The sequence below is a fragment of the Salvelinus namaycush genome, chromosome 11 (assembly GCF_016432855.1).
Source record: "Salvelinus namaycush isolate Seneca chromosome 11, SaNama_1.0, whole genome shotgun sequence".
NCBI lineage: Eukaryota > Metazoa > Chordata > Actinopteri > Salmoniformes > Salmonidae > Salvelinus > Salvelinus namaycush.
In genome coordinates, this window is record NC_052317.1 from 20,499,647 (window position 1) to 20,521,388 (window position 21,742).

The 21,742-nt window shown below is 42.0% G+C and overlaps 2 protein-coding genes across 3 annotated transcripts; one reads left to right on the plus strand and one right to left on the minus strand.

Annotated features, from left to right (window-relative positions):
- Positions 1-4,448: 4,448 nt before the first annotated feature.
- On the minus strand, positions 4,449-10,178 carry LOC120055900 (cytochrome c oxidase assembly factor 1 homolog). Its single transcript, XM_039003942.1, has 5 exons — positions 10,084-10,178; positions 6,879-7,032; positions 6,588-6,739; positions 6,400-6,476; positions 4,449-6,271 (listed from the first exon to the last, which is right to left on the minus strand). The coding sequence occupies exons 2-5, from the start codon at positions 6,970-6,972 to the stop codon at positions 6,154-6,156; spliced, it is 441 nt and encodes a 146-aa protein (XP_038859870.1). The 5' UTR covers positions 6,973-7,032; positions 10,084-10,178; the 3' UTR covers positions 4,449-6,153.
- A 2-nt stretch (positions 10,179-10,180) lies between these two features.
- Positions 10,181-18,864, plus strand: LOC120055899 (biliverdin reductase A-like). Of its 2 annotated transcripts, none has more exons than XM_039003940.1 (7): positions 10,181-10,322; positions 12,769-12,889; positions 14,016-14,135; positions 15,352-15,449; positions 15,615-15,722; positions 16,705-16,873; positions 17,063-18,864. In XM_039003940.1, exons 2-7 carry the CDS (start codon positions 12,771-12,773, stop codon positions 17,340-17,342), a joined length of 894 nt encoding a protein of 297 aa, XP_038859868.1. In that variant the 5' UTR covers positions 10,181-10,322; positions 12,769-12,770; the 3' UTR covers positions 17,343-18,864. The 2 variants fall into 2 exon arrangements, with proteins under 2 accessions (XP_038859868.1, XP_038859869.1); XM_039003941.1 differs by having other exon boundaries at positions 10,181-10,318.
- Positions 18,865-21,742: the final 2,878 nt, after the last annotated feature.

The following is a 21,742-nucleotide window of genomic DNA, read 5'->3' on the forward strand; positions in this document are numbered from 1 at the left end:
AATCAAGGAATGCAGGAAGACAAAGACCTATTCAGTGACCATGACAACAATTGATGGTCTGTGCCACCTTATTGCCCATTTCCCAATCATTCACTATACATTTTGAATCAAGGGAAGACAGACCAGTTGGATGTAAATTACAATCTTGATTATCCACCAAAATGCATAATCAACATCAACAATCACTATCATCACTATAGTTAGCCTTCTCTAAGACCTATTAATAAATTGTAACGGCAGCCTTCCCTCTCTTTACTAGAAGAGGGGGTGTAACAGGGATCAGACCAACACGCAGCGTAGCCAGTTCTCAACATGTTTAATTAAACGAATAAACAGTGAACACTACAAATACAAAATAACAAAATGAGGCAAACCGATACAGTCCTAGCTGGTGCATAGAAAACACAAAGACAGGAAACAACCACCCACAATCCCCAACACAAAACAAGCCACCTATATATGATTCCCAATCAGAGACAACACAAAACATCTGCCTCTGATTGAGAACCATATTAGGCCAAACATAGAAACGGACAAACAAGACACACAACATAGAATGCCCACCTAGCTCACGTCCTGACCAACGCTAAAACAAGCAAAACACATAAGAACTATGGTCAGAACGTGACATAAATGGTTTATCACGTTGTAGTCCTATGTGTTTTGATCCTGTTGGAAGGGGCAGTGTGCTCATTATTAAGGCCTGTCCTTCAACATTAAGTCCCCTATCTTTCTCCAGGGGGAAGTTTGCCATAGTGAAGAGGTGTGTGGAGAAGAGCACAGGGATGGAGTACACAGCCATGTTGCTGAGGAAGAGGAGGAAAGGTCAGGACTGCAGAGCAAGGTCCCTCCTCCAGCTTTGCTCTGCTGAGAACAGTACGCAGGAAAAAAAAGTTATGAAAATGTATGCACTCACTTCTGTAAGTCTCTCTGGATAAGAGCATATGCTAAATTACTAATATGTAAGAGCTGAGGAGAGTCAGCAACTTGCAGAAAGTTGCCACATTCCTAACGGTGAATACCCCAAGCCCCACTGCAGGGAATGGGGGATTTATTGTGCAGTGAGTTGGAAAGACCACCTGTCTCCCTCTGCCTGAGTAGGAGGGTAATCCAGCTAACCCTAAACCCTGCTCTAGCATCTGAAATGCCTCGCTGACTAGAGTAGAGCAGGCTAGAGGGATGGCAGAAACCTGCAGCTTCTTACTACCATTAGGACCAGCTGCTCATCTACTAACTATATGTACTAAAGTGACTAGTTTCATTATTAGTCCAATGACTTCAACGTTGTATAAAGCTCAAGGCATTCCAGACATTGAATAGTTTGATGGTCACCATCTTAACATTGGTGAACTTTGCCTTGAACTTTCCTATTCATTTGAAACTGCATGTGCAATGATGCAATATGTTTGTTCACTGGCCCATTTTGGCTCTCAAATGACTGTAGTCTAATTCCTGACAAGTCTAATCAATAACTGCACAAATACTGCACAAGTCTAAGAGAGGATATTTGAAATGCTTATTGAAAATGGAATACCATCAGAGATGTGGAATTGTGGGTGAATATTTGTGTTAATAATTGTGTTGGGGCTGCTGTGTGTATTTCTGTGCTTTAGAGATGATTGCTGTGTAGGTCAACGGCAGTACTCATTCTGAGATATTTATAGTTCTGACCATATTACATTTTGTTTGTATTACATTGTATTCATGTTTTCATCTCGATTTTGAAAGTGCCCAGTGAGTGATATCTTGGCTAGTAGCTCTAATCTAGGCAAATTGGAATGTGAGGGAACGTGACTTTTAAGCATCACTCTCTGCGCTATTGAGTGGTCCGTCAGTGCACAGGAGAGAAAAACCAAACAGAAATGCTCTGAAAAAAGGTCATCATTGTGAATTGAATTGATCTCATACTACTTGGTCAGAGACATCTACAATACAATAGATAATGAGTATTTTCTCACTTCGGTAGTAAATAGCGTGGAACTACCTTTTATCACATGCGCCAAATACAACAGTTGTATACTTTTACTGTGAAATGCTTACTTACGAGCCGTTTCCCAACAATGCAGTTATTGACACAATTGATATCAATAACAAGGCTATATACAAGCAGTACCGGTACCGAGTCAATGTGCAGTGTAAAAGTGTGTGTGTGTTTTTGTTTCATTATCCTTGTGGGTACCAGAAGTCCTCAAAGGAAAATTCTGAGAAGTAGGGTCATTTCGCCAGTCCCCATGAGGAAAAATTATATTTTAGGCTCAGGTTCGTAAAACAAATGTGACCAATAAATTTGATTTGATTTAGGGTTACAATTAGGGTTAAGGTTGGGGGTTAGGTTTAGAAGTTAGGGTTAGGTATAGTGTTAGGCTTAGGGAAAATAGGATTTTGAAAGGGAATACATTTTTTGGTCGCCACAAGGATAGAAAAACAAAACTGTGTGTGAGTGGCGTCAATATGCATGTGTGTGTGTTGGAGAGTCAGTGTAAGTATTGTGAGTGTGTGAGTTGCAATAATCATTTAGACAGGTTACCTTGGCGTCCTTGGGCACAGGGACTATGGTGGTCTGCTTGAAACATGTAGGTATTACAGACTGGGTCAGGGAGAGGTTGAAAATGTCAGTGAAGACACTTGCCAGTTGGTCAGCGCATGCTCCGAGTACGTGTCCTGGTAATCCGTCTGGCCCACAGCCTTGTGAAGGTTAACCTGTTTGAAGGTCTTACTGACATCGGCTACTGAGAGCGAGATCACAGTCATCCGGGACAGCTGGTGCTCTCATGCATGGTTCATAGGTGCATGCCTCGAAGCGGGAATAGAAGGTATTTATCTTGTCTGGGCAGCTTTGTAATCCGTGATAGTTTGCAGCGCTGCCAAATCCGACGAGTGTCAGAGCCGGCGTAGTAGGATTCAATCTTAGTCTTATATTGACGCTTTGCCCGTTCGATGGCTCGTCGGAGATCGTAGCGGAATTTCTAATAAGCATCCAAATTAGTGTCCCGCTCCTTGAAAGCGGCAGCTCTAGCCTTTAGATCAGTGCAGATATTGCCTGTAATCCATGGCTTCTGGATGGGATACAGCGCATTCGGAAAGTATTCAGACCCATTCCCCTTTTCCACATTTTGTTACATTACAGCCTTATTCTAAAATTGATTAAATAAATGTTTCCCTCAATCTACACACAATACCCCATAACGACAAAGCGAAAACAGGTGTTTGCAAATGTAGTACATTTAAAAAAATTGAAATGCCTTATTTACATAAGTATTCAGGCCCTTTGCTATGGGACTCGAAATTGAGCTCAGGTGCATCCTTTTTCCATTGATCATCTTTGAGTTGTTTCTACAACTTGATTGGAGTCCACCTGTGGTAAATTCAATTGATTAGACATTATTTGGAAAGGCACACACTTGTCAGTAAAAGGTACATGAAAGGCCGCTTAGAATTTGACAAAAGGTACCTAAAGGACTCTCAGACCATGAGAAAATATATTCTATGGTCTGATGAAACCAAGATTGAACTCTTTGGCCTGAATGCCAAGCATCACGTCTGGAGGAAACCTGGCACCATCCCTACGGTGAAGCATGGTGGTGGCAGCATCATGCTATGGAGATGTTTTTCAGCGGCAGGGACTGGGAGACTAGTCAGGATTGAGAGAAAAATGAACAGAGCAAAGTACAGAGAGATCCTTGATGAAAACCTGCTCCAGAGCACTCAGGACCTCAGACTGGGGTGAAGGTTCACCTTCCAATAGGACAACGACCCTAAGCACACAGCCAAGACAACGCAGGAGTGGCTTCAGGACAAGTCTCTGAATGTCCTTGAGTGGCCCAGCCAGAACCCGGACTTGAACCCGATTGAACATCTCTGGAGACCTGAAAATAGCTGTGCAGATACGCTCCCCATCCAACCTGACAGAGCTTGAGAGAATCTGCAGTGAAGAATGGGAGAAACTCCCCAAATACAGGTGTGCCACGCTTGTAGCATCATACCCAAGAAGACTCAAGGCTGTAAACGCTGCCAAAGGTGCTTCAACAAAGTATTGAGTATATGGTCTGAATACTTATGTAAATGTGATATTCCATTTTCTAAACTGTTTTTGCTTTGTCATTATGGGGTATTGTGTGTAGATTCAGGCTGTAACGTAAAAAATGTGGAAAAAGTCAACGGGTCTGAATACTTTCCGAATGCACTGTATATGTACGTTCACTGTGGGAATGACGTCATTGATGCAGTTATTAATGAAGCCGGTGACTGATGTGGTAAAGTGCTCAATGTTATCGGATGAATTTGGAACATATTCGAGTCTTTTCTAGAAAAACAGTCCGGTAGCTTAGCATCTGCTTTATCGGACCACTTCTGTACCACACTGGTACTTCCTGCTTGTTGGAGTTTTTGCTTGTAAGCAGGAATCAGGAGGATAGAGTTATGGTCAGAAGGAAGGGCAGGGGAGAGCTTTGTATGCATTTCTGTGGCTGGAGTAAAAGTGGTCCAGAGTTTTGTCGCCTCTGGTTGCACAGGTGACATGCTGGTAGAAATGGGGTAAAACTGATTTCAGTTTCACTTCATTAAAATTACTGGCCACTAGGAACACAGCCTCTGGATGTGCATTTTCTTGTTTGTTTATGAGTTGATAGTAGTGGCTGCCTACACCATAGGATAATGCAAAACGACGATGCCCGACCCCGAGACTGTCTCAGGATGCGAAGGCTGTCTCCAAGCGGTTCAGGTTCCCTTCTGATAGATGGGTATGAGCACTCCTATTGTAGATGGACTCTTTACTGATTGTATATTGTTTACCACACACCACACTGTCTCTACTCCACAAGCCAAACTATATCTCTGTTTGCCTGCATTGCCTTTTAATGAATTAAACTCCTGACGTTGTTTGTTTGGTGGCATTCTTTCACTTTCTGTTTAATATTGTGGTTCATGTTTAGCTTGTTTGCCATTCTTTTCCTAATGTTCATACAGTATGTTCAGAATTCACAAGTACAATTTATTTTGCTATCATAACTTGTATAAAGCCATATGACTGTTTATTTCCAGTTTATTTTCCATGTTTTACAGATCTCATTTTCACTGTAAAATGTCACATCCAAATAAATCAATCTGAAAACATAGAACAATACCTCCTTTTGAGAGTTGGGAGACAACATTTCTGGTTGTTCAGATACTGTACAGTACAACTGGAACCATTACCTAAATGTTTCTCAAGTGCTGGATATTATGATATGGCTTTGGACTAAGCAATTACCAGTGTTGGGGTGTACTGAACTAAATGTGGTTCAGTTAGTAATTAAACTACATTTTGCACATTGTGGTAGTTCAACTAAATTCAAATATTTGTAGTGTTTTCAGTAGTTAATTACTTTATTGCCACCTAGTGTCGTAGGTAACTAATAGAACGAAACACTACTTTTTTTGCAAAAATAAAATATGGGTGAAGTAGGCAAGAATTTCCTTAATTTTCAGACCTGGCTAATTCTCACCTGAAACAACATTTTTTTTGTGATTAATAGGACAAATTGCACGTTCTGTTAACATCTTATTACAGAGTTATCTGTTCTTGCTATTTGTATTCTATGACATTGCAGATTGAGTAATATAGTTTACTTAACATCTTCCAGTGTGAAGTAATTGGTGGCTGGTAAACTCTTTTCAGAGTAGCTTCCCCAACACTGCCAATTTACATTGTTAATCTGGAGAAATGTTTATAAGATGCATTGTATTATACTAGGAATTTGTTTTGTTTTTTTACCACTGCATATGACACAATTGCTGCGCTGTTATTGTCCTTTCATTCTCCCAAGTAGGATGAACATTTTGCTCAGGACAGCACTGAGCAAAATGAATATGCATGACATTTTATGGACATAGCACTTTTTTCATTTTCCCTGTATGTAAATGTTATGTACACAGTAGCATCAATAAACATTGGTCAAATCATCAACATTACTGTGGTTATTCCAAACCAAGAGGCAGCTTGTGTATGCCCTTTTGCCTAAATAAGTGTCCAGCACTGCACTCTGGTGCTTTTTTCAAATATGACTATCTACACTTCAATTCATAAAGCTATGGCGACCCCATGCCTGATGACATGGGGACAATTGCAGGAGTTCTACCTTCATCACACTGTAGTTTTGGTGACTGGTGAGCAGATCAGGAGGACCAGTTGCCTGTCTCAAGTCCTTCTGTCTTATTTGGTGGTGGTGTGAAGGTGAGAAGGTCAATACGCTGACCCTCTCTAAGCTGCAGCACTGCCTGCGTTAAATTCCACCTAGTGGCGCCAGGGAAAGAGAAAAGGGTACTGTATGAAGAACAACAGCATTCAATTGCATTATATGGATCAATCCATTTCCTCTAAGAGTGTATTTATATAGAATAATATTGATGAAGAGTACCTACCCAAGTGTTTGGGGGTCTCTTACTGAGGATGTGTAGAGGTAGCCACCATCTTTAGATCCTGTCACTGGGATTTTGATCTGAAACATAAAAAGTAATATTAATATCTTGCAAACAGTGATGGATAATGGTACTGCTGGTGATGCTCCTAGTTGGTTCCCATACAGGAGGAATGACCCCCAGAGAGCTACCTCAGCAGTGTAAGGTTCCACCCGGTTGTGTCGGTCAGACAGGTGGATGTTGTGGACCTTCAGGGGTGGTGCTCCCAGACTGTCCATGGCTGTCTGGTTGGCTTTCAGCTGCTCCAGGGCTAGACGGTGGTAGTCCGACCGCGAGAAGTTCTCTAGCAAAGAAAACAAAGAGTGGCAGGCAGAAATACTTACATGAGCACATTTTGCTTTCATTCACTTTCTTACATTCACTCTCTAACATTAAAGAACAATGAATGATCCATGGCAACACCTACACTGAGTGATACTTACTTTGCAGAAGGTAATACATTGTGCCGCAGCCAGCACCAGTCAACAAGGTGGTGTAGATGGCCATCTGCTGAAGTTTGCTTGTGGAGACCCTCATGATTGTTGCTTAGAGTAGCAAACTCACAGTACCAGTGACAAGAATACCCTGGGGAGTGGACTGTTTAATGACAGATATACAAGTTATAAAGACGTTCTCCAAAATTGACAAATTCCACAAAACACATATTTTTTTAACCAAAAACCATCCCACATTTCATCTGAATCTTTGAGTCAAAAGGAGCATACATTCAGATAATTTGCACAATTGATCATCCAACTCATAAAATAATCATATTTCTATTGGATCTGTTACTCTTTATTGTCGTCTTTATTAAATTTGTTTTGTTAAAGGGATAGTTCACCCAAATTACATTGGTTTCCTTACCTTGTAAGCCGTCTACGGACAGCAGTCCATGCTTTGGTTTTGTTTACTTGGCCACTGTTTACTTGGCCGCTTTTTAGCATTTTTTTTTGGCATCAATAGCACCTATATTAACATTTCCGTGCTTCATGTCCACATCATCTGTAAGTAACTTCATTGAGTTACACAATACATTTTTGTTGATACTTTAGGATGATTTTGACAAGAAGCACAGATTAAATCAAAGCATGGATTTGTGTCCTACCTTGTCCATAGACTGCGTACAGGGCAAGGAAACAAATATATATCTTTCTAATTAGGGTGAACTATCCCTTTAAAGCTAAGATCTTTAGTTGAAACAATAACAAAGGGTCGCCCTGCCTGTGTTTTAGTAAAAAGCCTGGAGAAATGTAACCACTCTCAAATGTATAGACATAGCTATGGATGCAAGGACTGACAATCCATGATAAACATAATTATAGATTTAACAATGTTTTGAAGCTATACAGTGTTGACATTTACATTGTTTACAATCATTAGGCCTAAAACAAGCTTATATTTTGAGTTCTGATGGGGTACGACCATTGAACTAAGCTCATGAGGTATTTATAAGTCATATTCCTCAATAATCAATAGCCTTATTAACTGATAAGTCCAAAAATGGATGTAGCAACTAAGGATTCTAATTTTAAGGGTAGGTCAGACATTAAAATGACAATTTCCTCTTTTACTGACCACATTCTGTGTGACTGGGTGCAGTAGGCCTATAATTGTACAATGAAAGAATGAGGTTTGGGTAGGGCATTATTTATATATATTTTAAAAAGTAGACAGGGAGAGAGTAACAGTCCAGTGTCTAGGAGCAGAGAAAGACAAGACTACTTAAAACACAAGACTACCCTGAGAACCCACTTAAGACCTCACACAGGTACAAATTTGCACATTACAGTGCCTATAGAAAGTCTACACCCCATTGAACTGTTTTCACATTTTTCTGCCTTTAATGAAATCTAAAAAGGGATTACATTATATATTTTTCCTACAGGTCTACACAACCTGCTCCACATTTTCAAAGTAAAAGAAAGTTATGAAAAATGTTCCCCAGTTCCTGCCTGTGACAAGCATACCCACAACAATACTTAAAAATACATAGGGATCAACAACTTTGCATTATCTCCATATTACTGGCCTGTATGACAAAATGAAAAGAAAGACGCCTGTGCATCTTACATTATTATTGGCTTTCCAATAGGTGTTGAGTGTTCATGGGTGGTCTAGTCTCAGTACTGACTTAAATTTGCTTGAAAATAAAGAACAAGGTTTGAATATCGCCGTCCATCAATGATTCCCAAACAAATTGAATGAGCTTCAGCAATTTTGACAAAAACAATGGATATATGTCGCCCTGTTGTGCAAAGTTGGTGGAATTTTTATAAAAATGATTCACAGCTGCGACAGCTACCAAAGGTGCTTCCACCAAGTACTAACTTAGGGGGGTAGAGACTTATCCAATTTGGAAAATGTTCTATGACTTTCTATCACTTTGAAAATGTGGAGTAGAGTAGGTTGTGTAGATCTGTATGAAAACAAATGTAATGTAATCCTTTTTAGATGTAATTTTCTGACAGCAAAACGTAAACAGTTCAAGGGAGTGTCGACTTTCTATAGGCACTATATTTCTTAAAATGATCCCCTACAGTATATTCATATTAGTGTCAATCTATACTGATCAAAAATAGAAATGCAACTTATAAAGTGTTGGTTCCATGTTTCATGAGTTTACATCCTGTTAGTGAGCATTTCTCCTTTGCCAAGATAATCCATCCACCTGACAGGTGTGGCATATCAAGAAGCTTATTGAAACATGATTATTACACAGGCTCACCTTGTGCTGGAGACCATAAAAGGCCACTCAACACAATGCCACAGATGTCTCAAGTTTTGAGGGAGTGTGCAATTGGCATGCTGACTGCATGAATGTCCACCAGAGCTGTTGCCAGACAATTTCATGTTAATTACTCTACCAAACGTCATTTTAGAGAATATGGCAGTACGCCCAACCGGGCCTCATAACCGCAGACCACGTGTAAGCAGGCCAGCCCAGGACCTCCACATCCAGCGATCACCTAACGCCTACGGGATTGTCTGAGAACAGCCACCTGGACAGCTGATGAAACTGATGAGTATTTCTGTAATAAAGCCCTTTTGTGTGGAAAAACTCATTCTGATTGGATGGGCCTGGCTCCCAAGTGGGTGGGCCTATGCCCTCCCATGGCTGCGCCCCTACCATGGATTAGGGCATAATGCATTTCAATTGATTGATTTCCTTATTTGAACTGTAACTCGGTAAAATCTTTGAAATTGTTGCGTTACAATTTTTTGTTCAGTAACGTTATAGGTTAGGCTTCTTGTGACATCGCCATCTAGGGTATTCAAAGTGCAATTAGTCTTTTGGGGGTAAGCGCAACCAAGGATAGCACTGTAGCGCAGCCTTGGAAATTCATTCAAGCAAAACGTTCTTGTAGTCTGGTGTAGGAATTTCGTTCGAAGACTTTTACAACCAAATTAAATTTATAGGAAAATGCACTACTCTAAAAATATAATTCAGACTGTCATCTACAACAACAGTTCAAGAAGAGACTGAACTGAGGACATTCAATACATGCTGTATTTATGGGAGTCGCCATATTGCTACCTAAATCTAACCTAAAGCTGGCTTGGGCTGAAACCAGTCATTGGCTGAAACACATCCATACATTTTAAAATACATATAAACGTTATGTAAATGAACGAAAATATAATAATTACCTAGTGTCGTAATTTGTTTTTATAACAAAAAATGCAACCACATAAGAGGCGAGACGTCCATATCACGTGATGAGACTTCACGTTCTATGTACACGTCACACGCAAGCTGTCTAGAAAAAAAAACTGTTATGAAAGTTGTTACAGTTATATCACCGAGACAGAGCTCGACAGAAGCATTTTATTCACATAACCGAGTCATCTGCGTCAACTGTCGTCGAGGACAATACATAAAAGAGTAGGTAAGGACATCAAGCTTGTATGTAAACCAGTTTTAATTAGTAGTGATTGCGGAACTAATTCAACAAGGACAGCATTGCTGCCAGGAAATCCGTGAAGTTGTTGTACGTGTGTTCCTGTATTTGTGCTTGATGTCATGCAGAACATAGACTTACCATTTTCATGTCAATTATGAAATTCCTTGTCTAGTTTAAGTTACTTGTGTAAATCAATGGAGACCTCGAATGTTCCTATTATTTGCAATGGTTTGCATTTGTAATGATCAGCACCCCACCCTAGTTCTAGTTTATATCGCAGGGTTGAATTTACTAAGCGAAACCTTATCCATAACAGTGCATCCCACCGTGATAGCTAACGTTAGTGTACTCATTATTACACTGCACCATTTTAGGTCTGATAGGAAGGAAGCCTTTATCAACTGTGCACATTGCACAAAGACCCAAGATAAATCCCGGACATACAGTGCATTCGGAAAGTTTTCGGCCCCTTGACTTTTTCTACATTTTGTTAAATTACATCCTTATTCTAAAATGGATTAAATACTTTCCCCCCTCATCAATCTACACACAATACCCCATAATGACAAAGTGAAAACAGGTTTTTAGAAATGTTTGCAAATGTATTCACACAAAAAAACATACCTTATTTACATAGGTATTTAGACCGTTTGCTATGAGACTCAATTGAGCTCAGGTGCATCCCTTTTACATTGATCATCCTTGAGATGTTTCTACAACTTGATTGGAGTCCACCTGTGGTAAATTCATTTGATTGGACATGATTTCGAAAGGCACACCTGTCTATATAAGGTCCCACAGTTGACCGTGCATGCCAGAGAAAAACCCAAGCCATGAGGTTAAAGGAATTGTCCGTAGAGCTCTGAGACAGGATTGTGTCGAGATACAGATCTGGGGAAGGGTACCAAAACATTTATTCCGCATTGAAGAACACAGTGGCCTCCATCATTCTTAAAGGGAAGAAGTTTGGAACCACCAATACTTCCTAGAGCTGAACAAACTGAGCAATTGGCGAAGAAGGACCTTGGTCAAGGAGATGACCAAGAACCCGATAGTCACTCTGACAGAGCTCCAGAGTTCCTCTGTGGCGATGGGAGAACCTTCCAGGAGGACAACCATCTCTGCTGCACTCTACCAATCAGGCCTTTATGGTAGAGTGGCCAGACGGAAGCCACTCCTCAGTAAAAGGCACATGACAGTGCACTTGGAGTTTGCCAAAAGGCACCTAAAGGACTCTCGTACCATGAGAAACAAGATTCTCTGGTCTCATGAAACCAAGATTGAACTATTTGGCCTGAATGCCAAGCGTCATGTCTGGAGGAAACCTGGCACCATCCCTACGGTGAAGGATGGTGGTGGCAGCATCATGCTCTGGGAATGGTTTTCAGCGGCAGGGACTGGGAGACTAGTCTGGATCAAGCGAAAGATGAACGGCGCAAAGTACAGAGATCCTTGATCCCTGCTCCAGAGCGCTCAGGACCTCAGACTGGGACGAAGATTAATCTTCCAACAGGACAATGACCCTAAGCACACAGCCAAGACAACGCAGGAGCGGATTCGGGACAAGTCCCTGACTTGAACCAGATTGAACATCTCTGGAGAACCTGAAAATAGCTGTGCAGTGATGCTCCCCATCCAACCTGACAGCTTGAGAGGATCTGCAGAGAAGATGGGGAGAAACTCCCCAAATACAGGTGTGCCAAGTTTGTAGCGTCATACCCAAGAAGACTCGAGGCTGTAATCACTGCCAAAGGTGCTTTAACAAAGTACTGCGTACAGGGTCTGAATACTTATGTAAATGTTTTGTATTTAATACATTTGCTAAAATTTCTAAAACTGTTTTCACTTTATCATTATGGGGCCACTGTGTTCTTGGGGACCTTCAATGCTGCAGAAATGTTTTGACATTACACAATCCTGCCTCGGGGCTCTACGGACAATTCCTTCGACCTCATGGCTTGGTTTTTACACATACGTGCACTGTCAACTGTGGGACCTTATATAGACAGGTGTGTGCCTTTCCAAAGGTGGCCTTCGTCTGCACTGAAAACGCTGCGCATGAGGAAATCAGGTAAAACTCTCTCACTGACCCCATGTCTCTGAAAGTCCTCCAATCAATAGAATTTACCACAGGTGGACTCCAAGTTCTAGAAACATCTCAAGGATGATCAATGGAAACAGGATTGAGCTCAATTTCGAGTCTCATAGCAAAGGGTCTGAATACTTATGTAAATAAGGTATCTTTTTAAATTTTTTATACATTTGCAAACATTTCTAAACACCTGTAATGTAACAAAATTAGGAAAAAGTAAAGGGGTCTGAATACTTTCCGAATGCATTGTAGGTTGGATTTGACAGAATTGAAAGGCGCAAAACACTGGTTTCTTTCTCACCATTTCCTTCACAACTCCCTGTTCCTCTCTGCTGTCAGACATGTTTGGTTCAGTAGTGGTGGGCATCGGGACGGCAGGGTTTGTGAGGATCAGGGACATGCTAGCCCCTCTGCCTTCCAGTGCAGCTGAGAAGCTCAGTGTCAAAGGATTCATTTCCAGGTGAGGCACCAAGACATCTCATTGTTTGCTGACAGTAACAAAACACGAAAATAACAATGGTTGCAATATATGAAATAAATAGAAACCTTGTGCACAGCAGTGTGTCCAGGTGCTGGTTTTGGCAGGAACAACTAGTATTAAAAACAACAGTAAAAAGCGCACGCTGAAAAAAAGAGATGGCCGACCTTGATTTTAGTGCTTATTTATTTTATACACAGTGTACAAAACATGAACAACATCTTCCTAATATTGAGTTGCACCCCCTCCTTTTGCCCTCAGAACAGCCTCAATTCATCTGTGCATGGACTCTACAAGGTGTCAAGTGTTCCACAGGGATGCTGGCCCATGTTGACTCCAATGCTTCCCACAGTTTTGTCAAGTTGGCTGGATGTCCTTTGGGTGGTGGAACACTCTGATACACACACACAAACCTGTTCGGTGTGAAAAATCCAGCAGTGTTGCAGTTCTTGACACAAACCAGTGCGCCTGGCACCTACTACCATACCCTGTTCAAAGGCACTTAAGTATTATGTCTAGCCCATTCACCCTCTGATTGTCACACATACACAATCCATGTCTCAAGGCTTAAAAATCCTTATTTAACGGGTTTTCCCCCACTTTCATATAAACTGATTGAAGTGGCATTAACAAGTGACATGAATAAGGGATCATAGCTAGCTTTCTCCTGCATTCACCTGGTCAGTCTGTCATGGAAAGAGCAGGGGTTCTTAATGTTTTGTACACTCAGTGTATATTTGCAGTGCAATGACCTTTTGTTGCACTGAAAATAGGAAATAGATAAGCACTAAAGTCAAGGTCAGTCGCCTGTCATTTTTCACTGTGCGCTTTTTAACTTCTGTAATACTTCAATATTGTAGAGTGAAGCTCCAGACGATCATATTACGTGATCTTGTTTAATGGTGATATATAATCACTGACCTGTCCTGTACTCGATCACAGAGGCAGCAGCTGGGATGTGTGGATGACTTTGTTGCGTGCACACTGTAGCAAACCTTTTACGCAACGGGAACAATTCAACTGTGCTCTTGACAAGTTCATGTAGTCTGTGTTTCACTCCATTTCAAATCAATTTCCCGCTACTGAATACAACTCTGTCTTCCCATAGGAGGATCCTAGAGGAGCAGCAGGGAGTGAAACAGATCACTATCGAGGATGCCCTGAGGAGAGATGACATAAAGGTGGCCTTCGTCTGCACTGAAAACGCTGCGCATGAGGAAAACATCAGGTAAAACTCTCTCACTGACCCCATGTCTCTGACGGTCCTCTGTGGTAGGTGTTTAGTTATCCCTCCATCAGTTTTGTTTCTGTCTGTAGTGCTCTTACACAACAGAGCTATAGTTTCACCATGTTACAAATCACCACTAGGAGTCAGCACTGGAACACGTGTCAAGCTTCAGTACACTGTTGCTTTTCTTTCTCAGTCCACTGAGGCTCAGTCTGTCGGTTAATTAACCATTCATTGACCCTGGCCCATTTACCAGGCCCTCAGACAAACTGTCTAACAGTTGTAGTTCATAAGCTATGTATTATACAACGTTGGGACACTGAGACACACAGTAACACGACAGTTTAGCAAGTTGTTCAAGATATCGTCCATGACCCTCATAGGTGCTTCATTGTAAATCGATCAGGTAACATCTGAGGAGGTTCTGGAGCTGTATCAACAAATGTCGCCCGGGGGGCTCCTCTGGCATTCACATTATCCTGAGCAGTCTCCTCCCTCTCCCACAGCTGATTACAATATGTGTAGCTGTTTGATGTCCACCTCTCAAACCCTGGAGAGCATGACCAAGGCTACTGCTCTCTAATGGCCCTCATTATGACTGCAAACTGTAGTGAAAACACACTCTTAAATTATGCTTTCTACTCTCCCTCTCACTGCTAAATGTTAGGAGTGTACAGAGAGGTATAGACAGGCTGTTAAATAATGGAGACTTATTTTAGGCTGGTTAATGAGGGGTATTGAGAACATAGTCATCATGTTTCACTGCTAGACAGTTCCAGGCTAACTGTCTAAATGGAACAGCAGGTACTGCCCTTCATACTATAAAGGAAATGAAAAGTAAAGGGGGAAAAAAGCCCTGAAATGTTCTTGAACTACTTTTTCATATAGGATACTTCATTATCTTCTTTTGTTGTCAATTTAATTGGAAGCAATGTTTTTGAGAAAGTTACAAGGAGTTTAAGAGTGGTCAATGTGAAGTTTTCCAAACTCTGAACACCCTGGGTTATTGAAACATTGACCGACGGGCTCTTACTGGGAAGTTTGGGATATTAAGTTACATTTGAGTTGTGCATCTCCCTAGTACAGAAGTCTTTTTAAATCTTCTTCATAATTTCTACTAATGTTCTGTTGAAGCAAGATCTCTTTGACACCCTTCTTGGCTACTCAAACAAACTAAATTACCCTATACTATTTTGCATGTTCTAACGGAGCACAGGGCATTTCTGGAAGCTGGGAAGCATGTCTGTGTGGAATATCCTATGGCCATGACACACAAGACTGCCGTGGACCTCTGGGACTTGGCTCAGGAAAAAGGTGAGCTGGACATAATCATTGGGAGAGATGTATTTTGGTTAATTTGAAGTGTAGAGAAGACATGGTGAAGTATTGATGACATTATGGGGATGATGTAGTAGACTCGTATCTTAACTAGTACTGATCACCTATGTATTTAATGTTCTATGTCTACTATGTACCTAGGAGTGGTCCTGCATGAGGAGCACATAGAACTCTTGACAGCTGACTTTAAGCAGCTGAAGAAGGACATAGCAGGGAAAAAGCTGGAGGAAGGATCCCTTCACTTCACAGGTGAGAGACAGACTGGAACAGGGAGTAAAGCACAAATACACAAAAATCCCAGCACCACTGATGCATCACCTCAAATACAACACTGATACATCACCTAAAATACAATACTTGCTACAGAAAATAATAAATAACTGCATAACATGTATCAATTTGATGTACATCGTCCAGGTCACAGGGTTCGGAATGAATATTTCATTCCAGAGCTTTTGATATAGTATAGCTCCCATCAAAGTGACTTGTAAAATGTTTTCTCAGTCTCCACAGTACACCCATTGGGGTTGATGTGAAAGAGAGCCAGCCTGTGGAGAGAGGCAGGCAGACAGGTCTCTGGTGTGAAATACAGCAGGGTGTTATTGATGAAGTCTAGAGGTGCATGTCAAACAGCACCCTATTCCCTACATAGTGCACTATTGTCATTGGTAGTGTACTACATAGCGAATGGGGTGCCATTTGGGATGCGGAATAGCTCTGTTCTATTTCATCAGAGCACTGCTGGGGAACAAGTTAGTTAATGCATATGAATGGGCTTCTCCTAAAGCAGCTGTGACTGAATAATAAATCATAGTTATCAACTTGAAACGCTCCACACAACCTCAGATGACAGACAATATTTTATAGCGGCTGACTTTTGACTAAGAATCGTAGCGGAGAGCGAGTGGAGGAGCCAGAGGGAGTAGTTTCTGACATTTGAGTCAGGGCTGTTTTAGGAGTTAGACTGTAGGAGGCAGCAAGCACCAAATGAAATATAACTGTATCTGTTGGGAAATTCACTTCAATGGTTCATATTCATTTTATGGTGTGATATAACAGCACCACAACAGTGTATGTACTGTAATGTGATGAGTACAAAATCAATACAAAAGGCAAAATGTGTGCTAACCAGTCCTAAACGTGACCAGATGATGATTGACAATGAGCCATTGGATTACATGTCCCTTTACAACTACTTCTGACTGTAGTTTTCCTATGTGTCGTCTGATAGGAGGTCCTCTGAAGCCGGGCTTTGGGTTTCCAGCTTTCAGTGGCATCGCCCGGCTTACCTGGCTGGTGGATCTGTTTGGAGAGCTGTCTGTCACCGCTGCCAGCATGGAGGAAGACCAGGAGAACAAGTACATGAAGATGACCACTCAACTCATGACTAAAGAGCAGAAGTATGTACTGTACATTAGAATCAAGTAATAATATCAGATAACGTGTCCTTCACAACACCTCAAACCTAGCTATTCGGCCAGCACCAAACATAATTGCCTTTATTACACCTAAAGAAAATACTGGTAGTCCAGCCCTGAAACTTTGGGTTAACTATAACCTCCTTGTAACATCTTATGGTTTTAATACAGGCCTCTCATGTGGATTGAGGAGAGGGGTCCTGGCCTGCCCAGAGTGAAGAATATCAACTTCCGCTTTGACTCATGCACCATGACCCTGCTTCCCCCGGCTGCCAGGGAGCCGGTGGGTCTCTTCATGCAGGACCTGGTGCTCTTCAGTCAGAAGCTGCTGGGCCAGGTGCCCCGTGACCAGCTCCATGCCGAGCGCCACAGGGTCCTCCACTGTCTGGAGCTAGCCGACCGCATCCAGCAGCTGAGCCAGCAAGGCCAGGGATCAGCCCAGAACGCCTAGAGACACAGTGGGGTCCCAGCCTACCGGGCGGCCCCAGCAAAATTACAGTAACTTTTACATAATTCCCAGGTTTTCCCAAACCTAAGCAACCCTAAGCCTACTGGTAGATGTCCAAGCGCACAAGATCCGGACATAAATAAGCCTTCTACAGTACAGCTACTGTAACCTGCTGTACTACTGACAGACGCACTCGCAACGTCTTTGAAATGTTAAGGGATTTTATTCATAAATGAGGGAAAGGAGATGTGCAATGCCTTTCAGAAACAGATAGGTCTCTAAGGCATGTCAGCTTATTATATTAGGGTTAGGCTGTTACTCACAACCGACCTCATATGTACAACATCTTCACATTGATGAAAGGTCCGTTAATAGTTTGATGTTTGCATTGTGTTACTTATTCAAGTTAATCTACATTACATGTACTATAACTTTCTGGTGGTTGAACACAGCTCATGATGCTTTAGCTGGTGGTGCTTTTATGTTCATTATTTCTCATGACATTTATTGACTTATGTTGTTTAGCTACCGTGCACTCAGAAGTGGAAAGCAAAACAGTGTCATACTGATCCTTGCATGTTCAAATCATTCACTCTCTACAATAGGTGTTTGCCTGATACCTCAGGTAAATATTGCACTGATGAATATTTAGATAGCTCTGGCAGGTGAAAGTGTCATTTACACTGCAACTTCAAAGTTGTCAAAATGTTGTTAGACTGCAATTGGCACATCTGTTTTAAAGTATTATTTGATTAATGTTCATTCCTTGGAGAGGGAGTGTATTATCATGTGTTGACAAATTGACAGTGTTGCTTTATTCTATTTATTCAACCATAAAGCGCCGTTTTTATTTACAAAGACGTGAAGCCATGGCTGAAACCACTTCCCTGGTGTTAGCACTAAATAAATCACTCTTGTGATTGTTCTTGCAACGTGCTTCCCTTCCCCTTTCTCTGTTTCAAAACTACTTCTACATGGCTGATGGTGATAACTTAAAAGACAAAATATTCTTTGTGTATGTGAACTTTGAACTGTTCACTCCAAAAAGTCTTAAGGTTGCAATTCGATGGTAGAACAAGTCCTCCTTTTCTTTGTCTCCCCAGTGACTATCCCTCTGAATGGGGCCACAACAGAAACCAGTATTTCAATGGTCTCCAAATTAGTGTTGCATTTAATTCCGGGATGCTGACAGACTAAATTTGTGCCTTATTGGCCTGCTCAGTTCCCTCCATTGTTAACATCCATGTCAGTCCCATCTAATGATGTCTATGGTTCCATCCCGTGTCACACAAGTACACACTACCCAGTGCGGTTTGGACACTTTTAACTGGGTGTCACTGTAGTGTTATTAGCAATTTATAGGGAGATAAAATTTCTTCATCAGTTGAAGAAGGAGAATTGTACTGTTATATTGGATTATAATGCCTGAATGTTTACATGTTGAGTGTATTGTAACTGTATAGTTTGCTATAAGATTCATAATTTGCTGGTATCCATATTAATAAAGTGTGCCTGATTGATCATCTTCCTGTATGGTTCTGGATTTTCATCCTTGATGAAATAGTCACAGGGTGTCATAATAGTACATGGTACTTATAGAGCACTTTTTCAAGGATCCAAAGTCACTACAAAAACAAACAAATAAACAGGAGTCAAAACATCAGACTAAACAAGAACATGAGTAAAGAGAGGGGTGGGCTCAAGGAAGGGAAAGAGTGTGATGTAGGGTTGGGATTTGGATACGAACACGGTTTAGGGTAAGGCTTTGGGTTAGGTGCTGCTCAGTATGGTGAAGAGAGTAGTGTTTTTGTAGTGTATTTCTTTGTGTGTGGGGACGGGGGGGGATTAAGGGTAGGCTTTGTCAAAGCGGTGGGGCTTCGGGATGGACTGAAAGATGGTGATGGACTTAGAGCCACAGATTGCTGGAGGGAGGAGCAACCCTGGAGAAGGCCCTGCCGCCCAAGCTCTGGAGCTTTGCCCTGGGGATGACAAGGTGGCCTGCTGTAATTCACACAGGATTGCATGTGTAGGTTGGTAGGGGAGAATCAAATCAAATGTTATTTGTCACATGCAGATGTTAATGCGAGTGTAGCGAAATGCTTGTGCTTCTAGTTCCGACCATGCAGTAATATCTAACAAGTAATCTAACCTAACAATTTCACAACAACTACCTTATACACTTAAAGGAATGAATACGAATATCTACATAAAAATATATGAATAATTGATGGCCGAACGGCATAGGCAAGATGCAGTAAATGGTATAGATTACAGTATATACATATGAGATGAGTAATGTAGAGTATGAAAACATGTAAAGTGGCATTGTTTAAAGTGGCTAGTGATACATTTAAATACATCAAGATGGCAAGATGCAGTAGATGGTATAGCGTACAGTATATACATATGAGATGAGTAATGTAGGGTATGTAAACATTAAAGTGGCATTGTTTGAAGTGGCTAGTGCTAAATTTATTACATACATTTTTCCATTATTAAAGTGGCTAGAGTTGAATCAGTATGTTGGCAGCAGCCACTCAATGTTAGTGATGGCTGTTTAACATTCTGATGGCCTTGAGATAAAACAGCTTCTTCAGTCTCTCGGTCCCTGCTTTGATGCACCTGTACTGACCTCGCCTTCTGGATGATGGCGGGGTGAACAGGCAGTGGCACGGGTGGTTGTTGTCCTTGATGATCTTTTTGGCCTTCCTGTGACATCGGGTGGTGTAGGTGTCCTGGAGGGCAGGTAGTTTGCACCCGGTGATGCGTTGTGCAGACCTCACTACCCTCTGGAGAGCCTTACGGTTGTAGGCGGAGCAGCTGCCTGTACCAGGCGGTGATACAGCCCGACAGGATGCTCTCGATTGTGCATCTGTAAAGGTTTGTGAGTGTTTTTGGTGACAAGCCGAATTTCTTCAGCCTCCTGAGGTTGAAGAGGCGCTGCTGCGCCTTCTTCACCACGCTATCTGTGTGGGTGGACCATTTCAGTTTGTCCGTGATGTGTACACCTAGGAACATAAAACTTTCCACCCTCTCCACTACTGTCCTGTCGATGTGGATAGGGGGCTGCTCCCTCTGCTGTTTCCTAAAGTCCACAATCATCTCCTTTGTTTTGTTGACATTGAGTGTGAGGTTATTTTCCTGACACCACACTCCGAGGGCCCTCACCTCCTCCCTGTAGGCCGTCTCGTCGTTGTTGGTAATCAAGCCTACCACTGTAGTGTTGTCTGCAAACTTGATGATTGAGTTGGAGGCGTGCATGACCACGCAGTTGTGGGTGAACAGGGAGTACAGGAGAGGGCTGAGAACGCACCCTTGTGGGGACCCAGTGTTGAGTATCAGCGGGGTGGAGATGTTACCTACCCTCACCACCTGGGGGCAGCCCGTCAGGAAGTCCAGGACCCAGTTGCACAGGGCGGGGTCGAGACCCAGGGTCTCGAGCTTAATGACGAGTTTGGAGGGTACTATGGTGTTAAATGCTGAGCTGTAATCGATGAACAACATTCTTACATAGGTATTCCTCTTGTTCAGATGGGTTAGGGCAGTGTGCAGTGTGATGGCGATTGCATCGTCAGTGGACCTATTGGGGCGGTAAGCAAATTGGAGTGGGTCTAGGGTGTCAGGTAGGGTGGAGGTGATATGGTCCTTGACTAGTCTCTCAGCACTTCATGATGACGGAAGTGAGTGCTACAGGGCGGTAGTCATTTAGCTGTTACCTTAGCTTTCTTGGGAATAGGAACAATGGTGGCCCTCTTGAGGCATGTGGGAACAGCAGACTGGGATAAGGATTGATTGAATATGTCCGTAAACACACCAGCCAGCTGGTCTGCGCACGCTCTGAGGACGCCGCCGGGGATGCCGTCTGGGCCTGCAGCCTTGCGAGGGTTAGAAGGTCTGAGAAGGTTTTGTATTTATTATGGATCCCCATTAGCCATGGCAGCAGCTATTCCTGGGGTCCAGCAAAATGAAGGCAGTTATATACTTCTCTACTACCACATATCTTCAACACAAAATCCATGTGTATGTGTGTGTATAGTGCGTATGTTCTGTTGTGTGTCTCTTCACAGTCCCTGCTGTTCATATAAGGTGTCTTTTTATGTTTTTTAAATCTGATTTTGCTGCTTGCATTAGTTACTTGATTTGGAATAGAGTTCCAAGTGGTCATAGCTCTATGTAGTACTGTGCACCTCCCATAGTCTGTTCTGGACTTGGAGATTGTGAAGAGACCTCTGGTGGCATGTCTTGTGGGGTATGGGTGTCTGAGCTGTGTGCTAGTAGTTTAAACAGACAGTTCGGTGCATTCAACATGTCAATACTTCCCACAACAAAAAATGGTGATGAAGTCAATCTCTCCTCTATTTTGAGTCAGGAGAGATTGACATATATATTATTCATGTTAGCTC

Excerpts from the sequence above, each read along its gene's own strand:
- LOC120055899 (XM_039003940.1), top strand. The coding sequence starts at position 12,771 with ATGTTTGGTTCAGTAGTGGTGGGCATCGGGACGGCAGGGTTTGTGAGG. Across the intron at positions 14,136-15,351 it reads GCGCATGAGGAAAACATCAG|GGCATTTCTGGAAGCTGGGA; the intron begins GTAAAACTCTCT and ends AACGGAGCACAG. Across the intron at positions 16,874-17,062 it reads CTCATGACTAAAGAGCAGAA|GCCTCTCATGTGGATTGAGG; the intron begins GTATGTACTGTA and ends GTTTTAATACAG.
- LOC120055900 (XM_039003942.1), bottom strand. The coding sequence starts at position 6,972 with ATGAGGGTCTCCACAAGCAAACTTCAGCAGATGGCCATCTACACCACC. Across the intron at positions 6,740-6,878 it reads AATGTATTACCTTCTGCAAA|AGAACTTCTCGCGGTCGGAC; the intron begins GTAAGTATCACT and ends TTTCTTTGCTAG. Across the intron at positions 6,477-6,587 it reads TGGAACCTTACACTGCTGAG|ATCAAAATCCCAGTGACAGG; the intron begins GTAGCTCTCTGG and ends TTTATGTTTCAG.